The sequence below is a fragment of the Salvelinus alpinus genome, chromosome 6 (genome assembly GCF_045679555.1).
Source record: "Salvelinus alpinus chromosome 6, SLU_Salpinus.1, whole genome shotgun sequence".
Classification (NCBI taxonomy): domain Eukaryota; kingdom Metazoa; phylum Chordata; class Actinopteri; order Salmoniformes; family Salmonidae; genus Salvelinus; species Salvelinus alpinus.
In genome coordinates, this window is record NC_092091.1 from 80,797,699 (window position 1) to 80,806,784 (window position 9,086).

At 47.3% G+C, this 9,086-nt stretch overlaps 1 protein-coding gene across 1 annotated transcript in view; it reads left to right on the forward strand.

Moving 5' to 3' along the window:
- Nucleotides 1–8,638, forward strand: part of LOC139579493 (neuronal acetylcholine receptor subunit alpha-7-like) — a 69,706-nt gene extending 61,068 nt beyond the window's left edge. The window contains exons 8-10 of the mRNA XM_071408192.1: nucleotides 884–970; nucleotides 2,180–2,289; nucleotides 3,421–8,638. Of these exons, the coding sequence (XP_071264293.1) occupies nucleotides 884–970; nucleotides 2,180–2,289; nucleotides 3,421–4,116 (893 nt within the window). The 3' untranslated portion in view covers nucleotides 4,117–8,638. The remainder of the gene's footprint in view (nucleotides 1–883; nucleotides 971–2,179; nucleotides 2,290–3,420) is intronic.
- Nucleotides 8,639–9,086: the final 448 nt, after the last annotated feature.

The following is a 9,086-nucleotide window of genomic DNA, read 5'->3' on the forward strand; positions in this document are numbered from 1 at the left end:
ACCCTTCTCTCTCTCTCTACCCCCACTCTTCTCCCTCTCTACCCCCACCCATCTCTCCCTCTCTACCCCCACCCTTCTCTCTCTCTACCCCCACCCTTCTCTCCCTCTCTACCCCCACCCATCTCTCCCTCTCTACCCCCACCCTTCTCTCCCTCTCTACCCCCACCCTTCTCTCTCTCTCTACCCCCACTCTTCTCCCTCTCTACCCCCACCCTTCTCTCCCTCTCTACCCCCACCCATCTCTCCCTCTTTACCCCCACCCATCTCTCCCTCTCTACCCCCACCCTTCTCTCTCTCTCTACCCCCACTCTTCTCCCTCTCTACCCCCACCCTTCTCTCTCTCTCTACCCCCACCCTTCTCTCTCTCTCTACCCCCACTCTTCTCCCTCTCTACCCCCACCCTTCTCTCCCTCTCTACCCCCACCCTTCTCTCCCTCTTTACCCCCACCCATCTCTTCCTCTCTACCCCCACCCTTCTTTCCCTCTCTACCCCCACCCTTCTCTCTCTCTCTACCCCCACTCTTCTCCCTCTCTACCCCCACCCTTCTCTCTCTCTCTACCCCCACTCTTCTCCCTCTCTACCCCCACCCTTCTCTCCCTCTTTACCCCCACCCATCTCTTCCTCTCTACCCCCACCCTTCTCTCCCTCTCTACCCCCACCCTTCTCTCTCTCTCTACCCCCACTCTTCTCCCTCTCTACCCCCACCCTTCTCTCTCTCTCTACCCCCACTCTTCTCCCTCTCTACCCCCACCCTTCTCTCTCTCTCTACCCCCACTCTTCTCCCTCTCTACCCCCACCCTTCTCTCTCTCTCTACCACCACTCTTCTCCCTCTCTACCCCCACCCTTCTCTCCCTCTTTACCCCCACCCATCTCTCCCCCAGGTATCACTGTCTTGCTGTCTCTGACTGTCTTCATGTTGCTGGTAGCAGAAATCATGCCGGCTACGTCAGACTCTGTTCCTCTCATCGGTAAAGTATTGATCATCTATTGACTCATCAGTGATTTATTTTTAGAAGCACTAATGTATTTTACATGATTACGCTCATACACGTTGTGAATTGATTGGTGGTTCAATATCATCACTAGATACCAAGCTAAATCATGAAACCAATTCAAACTAATGTGTTCCTTCTTTAGGTCTGTTTGCTATGCCCGTGTTTCTTGCAGTGGGGGCTGCTGAGGGGAGGATGACTCATAACAGTGGCTGAAATGGAGTGAATGGAACGGTATCAAACTGGTGTTTTGGATCCCATTCCATTACGCTCCAGCCATTATTATGAGCCGTCCTGTCCTCAGCAGCCTCCTCTGCCTTCTTGGTAAGTCGACCACACACAGTTAAGTATAGAATAGCCACTCATAAACCCAGTGTAATACCCCCTGACCAAACATCTAACTGATACGGTTTCCACACAAGTCATTCTTATTACAGCGTTAAGGTCTTCTGTTTTCCCTCCTAGCAGACGATATTTACCTCAGGCTTTAGTCAGCTAGACAGGAGAGGTGTAGAAGGAACTGCATGACTGCTTCCCAAATGGCACCCTATTCCCTATTTAGTGTACTACTGGTCAAAAGTAGTGCACTACGTAGGGAATAGGGTGCCAGTACATGATTGATGGAAGGAATCAATAGCCAGGAAAGAGAGGAGACGTTGATAGAATGAAGAGCTCAGAGGGCTGACAGGGTGTTAGGGATGTTACCACCTCATAGGGCTGACAGGTTGTTACTGTTCTCATCTCCTGTTAAAATACCTCTCTCTGTGTCTCTCTCTCTCTCTCTCTCTCTCTCCCTCTCCCTCTCTCTCTCTCTCTCTCTCTCTCTCTTTATCTCTCTCTCTCTCTCTCTCTTTATCTCTCTCTCTCTCTCTCTCTTTATCTCTCTCTCTCTCTCTCTCTCTCTTTATCTCTCTCTCTCTCTCTCTCTCCTTGTTCTATTATTCTCTCTCTCTCTCGTTCTCTTTCTCTCTCTATCCTGAAGTGGGGGATAACCTGTTCATCACCTGTTAAAACACATCTATCTTCTACCTTTCCTCATCCCTCTCTTTCCAGTATTCTATCATCTATATATCTATGTTCCTGCCAGTACTTTCCAGTATTCTGTTATTTATATTTCTATGTGTCCCAGCCCACTACAATGATTTCTAATATTGATATCTATAATGAATATTTCTGTTGTTGCAGGCCAGTATTTTTCATTCGCCATGATGATCGTGGGTCTCTCTCTCGTCGTCACGGTTCTCGTTCTACAGTTCCACCATCACGACCCTCACGGGGTAAAGATGCCTAAATGGGTAGGTAACCATGGTTACATTACATTTCCTGCTAACCTCATGTCCTCATAGGTGACGCCTTGAGTCGTAGAGTAGTTCCGGTTCAACGTACGTCTGCCACGGAAAAATACATTGCATTTGTCTTCGTGGTCCTTGTCTCTGGTTGTGCTTGAGTAGAGTTGTAGAAGTCGTAGAGCAGTTCAAGCTAAGTTTGTTTGTCGTTCGTGTGACTTCACCAACTCTGATCCTGTAGGACCACAGTGGGTACAAGGCCATGGTGTCCACAACACCTTAGACTCATCTTAGAATCCCTTCAGTTCCTCCCCAACGTGGGAGTTGTCACAGGAAGTGGATTAGTGTAAATGTAAGAGCAACAACACAGTCAAATCCTGTCATACAAAATACATCTTTCCCCAGGACACGTCACAAGAATGAAAGAGTAACACAAACTTTGCCGGGGTACCAGATCACGCCAAGGCCTTCGCTAGACAGCTCATTGCTCATTGACTAGGCCGATGTCATCTCATCTCACATCTTAAAGTGTCAGTCCACTTCCATCCAATATTCACACGATCCTGTAGAGCGTTGGAACACAAAGTGGCTGTAGCTCAGTCATAGAGACGGCTCATTGACTAGGCCTATGTCATCGTAACATATGCCACTTCCTGAAGTGTCACTTCTGCCCTGGCAGACAAATGGTGCCTGAGGGGATGAGTAGCTCTCACAGACAGGCCAGACATGTTTTAAACATGAACCATCTCCAGCCTCTCTGTCTCATAGTCTGCCGGTGTACATCTGAAGACCTGGTCTACCTCTGAATACCTTGTACATCTCCATCCCCGTAGAGCCTCTCTGTCTCATAGTCTGCCGGTGTACATCTGAAGACCTGGTCTACCTCTGAATACCTTGTACATCTGTGCCTTACAGCGTTATCTATCGCCCTTTTTTCTCAACAATGTAATGTGTTCACGATGTATGTGTTTTATTGCTTTTTTTTACCGTAAACATTTAAAAAATGCCAAAATGTTTAATATCAGTGCAAACTGTTCCTTTTTGGGAGCTGCCACCTTTCTCTCCTCTCTCCCTTTTTCTCCATCTCTCCTCACACTCTCTCTCTCTCTTTCCTCACCCCTGCCTCCACTACCTCTCTAGATGCGAGTCATCCTCCTCAACTGGTGCGCCTGGTTCCTCCGCATGAAGAAGCCTGGCGAGGAACGCAAGACGACCACCCCCCCCACCGTCACCCCCAACACCACTACTACCCCCAGCTCCACCACAGGAGGCTACAAGTACTCCCACCCTCCCCCTCACCACGCCAGCACCAGCTCCATCCAGATGGGCTCCATCCCTGGGGGACAGCCCTCCAATACCTCAACCACCAACGGCAACATGAACCTCTACTTCGGCTACCACTCCGTGGGTATGGGAGGGATGGGATCCTTGGGAGGGTCTCACGATAACCCCTGCTGCCCGCCTAGCAGTGACTCTTCTGGGGTCGGGGTCTGCAGTGGAGGGGCTGGGGGTGGTAGTCAGACCACGGGGACAGGTGGAACATGTTCCCCCAACGAGGCGCTACTCTCCGACCGGGACGTGGGGATCCTCCGGAGGTTGACGGTGGACCAGATCCCGGAGATCGGGCGGATCCTGGAGGAAGTTCATTTTATCGCCCAGAGGTTCAGGGAGCAGGACGAGGGCGAGGCGGTCTGCAGCGAGTGGAAGTTTGCGGCGGCGGTCGTGGATCGCCTTTGTCTCGTGGCGTTCACGATCTTCTCCATCATCGGCACGTTCACCATCCTCATGTCGGCGCCCAACTTCCTGGAGGCGGTGACCAAGGATTACCTCACATAGTGTGGATTTTATCTCGGCTGGCTAATTGGGCTAACGCTAATGAACACTGTAGCTAATTGGCTAACGCTAACTAGCGCTTTAGCTATAATGCTAAACAATACAAAGTGTAGCTAATTGGCTAACGCTAACTAGCGCTTTAGCTATAATGCTAAACAATACAAAGTGTAGCTAACCGCCTCTACTCTCTGAAGCCACTGAAAACCCCCTCCCACAGTTTTGAGATAAAACAATCTCTAGAGTTATGACTTATTATGACACCAGTACTTGGAACACCAAATGTCTATATTTTGATAATGGTTGTGTATTATTATGGTGATATACAGTATATCTTCCATGTGGGTGTGGTTACTGTCAAAATGGCTTCCTTAGCTCTAGTCGATGCTTACCACTCATTCAGTAACAGTACTGTCAAAATGGCTTCCTTAGCTCTAGTCGATGCTTACCACTCGTTCAGTAACGTTACTGCCAAAATGGCTTCCTTAGCTCTAGTCGATGCTTACCACTCGTTCAGTAACGTTACTGCCAAAATAGCTTCCGTAGCTCTAGTCGATGCTTACCACTCGTTCAGTAACAGTACTGTCAAAATGGCTTCCTTAGCTCTAGTCGATGCTTACCACTCGTTCAGTAACATTACTGTCAAAATGGCTTCCGTAGCTGTAGTCGATGCTTACCACTCGTTCAGTAACAGTACTGTCAAAATGGCTTCCTTAGCTGTAGTCGATGCTTACCACTCGTTCAGTAACGTTGCTGTCAACATGGCTTCCGTAGCTGTAGTCGATGCTTACCACTCGTTCAGTAACGTTACTGTCAACATGGCTTCCGTAGCTGTAGTCGATGCTTACCACTTTCGTTCAGTAACAGTACTGTCAAAATGGCTTCCGTAGCTGTCGTCGATGCTTACCACTGGTTCAGTAACAGTACCTCAGTATATCGTAGGTGAGGCTATAGTTCTAGAACAGTGTGTGAATTCACTGACACACTTTTTATCCCTTTCCCTATCACCATTTAATTTCAACAGTTTCTTCTAGCCTCTGTTGTATAGATAACCTCATCGACGTTCCTCTTCCCCCTCTTCTTTCTCTCCTTTTTATTGTTTTCCTTTCTTTCCTCATATTTTCACTCTTTACCACCTCACCCATTTTCACTTCTGGCCCTCTTTCACTGTTCATCTTTCCGTGAATCTGTCCCCCACCCCTCCTTCTCCCTCTGTTCCCCAGACCATCAGCCAGATCTCTCTACTTTCCCCTTTCACTCTTGATCCTTTTCTCCCTCCTGTCCCTGTCCCCCATCCCTCTGTCCTCCACCCCTCCTGTCCCTCTGTCCCCTACCCCACCCCTCCTCTGCCTCTGTCCCCCATCCCTCCTGTCCCACACCCCTCCTGTTCCTGTCCCCCATCCGTCTGTCCCCCACCCCTCCTCTCCCTCTGTCCCCCACCACTCCTCTCCCTCTGTCCCCCACCCCTCCTCTCCCTCTGTCCCACACCCCCCCTGTCCCTCTGTCCCCCACCCCTCCTCTCCCTCTGTCCCACACCCCCCCTGTCCCTCTGTCCCCCACCCCTCCTGTCCCTCTGTCCCCCACCCCTCCTGTCCCTCTGTCCCCCACCCCTCCTCTCCCTCTGTCCCCCATCCCTCCTCTCCCTCTGTCCCCCAGACAATCAGTCAGATATACCTGCAGTATACAGTGCATTCGGAAAGTATTCAGACCCCTTGACTTTTTCCACATTTTGTTACATTACAGCCTTATTCTAAAATGTATTAAATGTTTTTTTCTACACACAATACCCAATAATGACAAAGCAAAAACAGCTTTTTTAAAATTAAAATACAATGGATATCACATTTACATAAGTATTCAGACCCTTTACTCAGGACTTTGTTGAAGCACCTTTGGCAGCGATTACAGCCTTGAGTCTTCTTGGGTATGACGCTACAAGCTTGGCACACCTGTATTTGGGGAGTCTCTCCCATTCTTCTCTGCAGATCCTCTCAAGCTCTGTCAGGTTGGATGGGGAGTGTCGCTGCACAGCTATTTTCAGATCTCTCCAGAGATGTTCGATCGGGTTCTAGTCTGGGCGCTGGCTAGGCCACTCCTGTGTCGTCTTGGCTTTGTCCGTAGGGTCGTTGTCCTGTTGGAAGGTGAACCTTCGCCCCAGTCTGAGGTTCTGAGCTCTGGAGCAGGTTTTCATCAAGGATCTCTCTGTACTTTGCTCCGTTCATCTTTCCCTCGATCCTGACTAGTCTCCCAGTCCCTGCCGCTGAAAAACATCCCCACAGCATGATGCTGCCACCACCATGCTTCACCGTAGGGATGGTGCCAGGTTTCCTCCAGACTAGAAGCTTGGCATTCAGGCCAAATAGTTACATTTTGGTTTCATCAGACCAGAGAATATTGTTTCTCATGGTCTGAGAGTCTTTAGGTGCCTTTTGGAAAACTCCAAGTGGGCTGTCATGTGCCTTTTACTGAGGAGTGGCTTCTGTCTGGCCACTCTACAATAAAGGCCTGATTGGTGGAATGCTGCAGAGATGGTTGTCCTTCTGGAAGGTTCTCCCATCTCCACAGAGGAACTCTGGAGCTCTCTGAGTGACCATCGGGTTCTTGGTCACCTCCCTGACCAAGGCCCTTCTCCCCCGATTGCTCAGTTTGGCCGGGTGGCCAGCTCTAGGAAGCATCTTGGTAGTTCCAAACTTCTTCAATTTAAGAATGATGGAGGCCACTGTGTTCTTGGGGACCTTCAATGATGCAATAATGTTTTGGTACCCTTCTCCAGATCTGTGCCTCGACACAATCCTGTCTCGGAGCTCTACGGACGATTCCTTCGACCTCATGGCTTGGTTTTTGCTCTGACATGCACTGTCAACTGTGGGACCTTATATAGACAGGTGTGTGCCTTTCCAAATCATGTCCAATCAATAGAATTTACCACAGGTGAACTCCAATCAAGTTGTAGAAACATCTCAATGATGATCATTGGAAACAGGATGCACCTGAGCTCAATTTCAAGTCTCATAGAAAAGGGTCTGAATACTTATGTAAATAAGCCATTTATTATTTTTATTTTTAATACATTTGCAAAAAAATCTAAAAACCTGTTTTTGTTTTGTCATTATGGGGTGTTGTGTGTAGATTGATGAGGGAAATGTTTTATTTAATCCATTTTAGAATAAGGCTGTAACGTAACTACATGTGGAACAAGTCAGGGGGTCTGAATACTTATCGAATGCACTGGATAAGTAGTAACAGTTTTGCAGGTTACATTTCACTGTGATTCCATTTCATTTAAAGCTCAGCTTCTCCTCCCCAGTAACCTTATTAAACTGTATCCAGCTAGAACTGCATACCATCACTGCAGATCAGATAGGAGAATCGATGGACCCATTAACTCTCTGGTTCTACAACCTCTCTCTCTCTAGTGGTACAGAGCTGTTATCTGTGTAGAATATGATACTCTTTGCTAACTTATTTGCTAACTTTGCTAACTGAGCCACATTCCTTCAGCAGGTGAGCGTTATATTTTTGAAGCAGTATGTTACGCGTCGGGTTTTGTAGCTAGTTGTCATCAATACCAGGGTATATCTAAATCTTCATGGATGTTTTTTCAAGTAAAACTCAACATTAAAAAAACACGCTTAAAGGATAAAGTGACACTTCAAAAACGTATTTAAAAATCTATTTTCCTAAGAAGTCCTGTGTGTTTTCCCACGGCGGATACAGACGTTGAACCTTTCCTAGTCCAGATTGTTTTACTGTTGTGTTCTCTAATACTGTGTGAAATGAAGCAGTCTTTCCTCATCTATCGTTAAGTAAAGGACATGAAACCCGGATGACTGGTCGGGTATTATTGACAGAAACCCCCCTGATGTAACCCACAATGTGTGTGTAACCTCGTCGCCGTGTCAACACAACTACAGTAAAGTAACTCTCACTGCGGTGATCCTCTTATCGTTAAACAGATGACATCAATCATTGAATTACAACGGTCTATTGTTCAATTGTTTTCATGACACTGACAGAACTCAGACTGGTGTCCGCTGATTCGGACATGAGAAAGGAGGTCATTAAAACAAGACATTGGAGGAGCAGGAGGAGGAGGAGGAGGAGAAGATAGAGAGAGAAAAAAAACTCCTAGACTGGGCTCCCTGTGTGTGTAATCACTGTCATGACTAGTATTGGACATACCTGCTTTGTCCTCTCCACTGTGTTAACTGATGTGTGGTGAGTGTTTTTGCACAAAATGGCTAAAGAATATCACAAATGTTTTTGAAAATGATATCTAACTAAAATGGGACAAGTTTTGAGTTTCGTACCTGTATTTAACAATATGATTAATCACATAAAACAAATAATAATGTAAGTCACTCTGATGCCCGTAGTTGGGTGTCAGCCATTTGTCACAATTGTCACGAGTGTGGTAATATCTTGTTGATGGGTGTGTCTGTGCCTCTCTGTGTGTAATGTCTCCTTAGAAACATGTACATGCGTTACCAGTGTATATTATTATACAACAATAAAGAGAGAAAACGAAGTTTACTCCAAAAGGGTTAAATCATTCAGGGCCCAGGTAAAAACTCTCGTCCCTATAGTTCTAACACAGTTCATCCAGAATCTGTCTCTGTTGCGGTGTCAGTTTACGGGGAAATAATATCAATTTACTACCTTGAACTAGGGCCCACAGTTTTCCCTGAACCTAACCTGGGAAAAACTCTATGTTATGGCCCTCGATCCGTCTCTGTCTGTCTGTGCTGTCAGCTTCCAGAGGATATGACGGTGACGTCATCAACTCATGGCCCTGGTGCAAATGTTGTTTGATTCATGAAGGTAGTGAGGGTGTATTTCATCTGCATGGCTTTAGATCCTGCTTGACAAACACCGTCTGGGGAGATGAATCACTTAGCAGTCTGAGGGACAATCTTTCAATACACCTTCAAGGCATCACAGGTGGTTTCGCTCTGTTTACTCTTCAGACACACTGC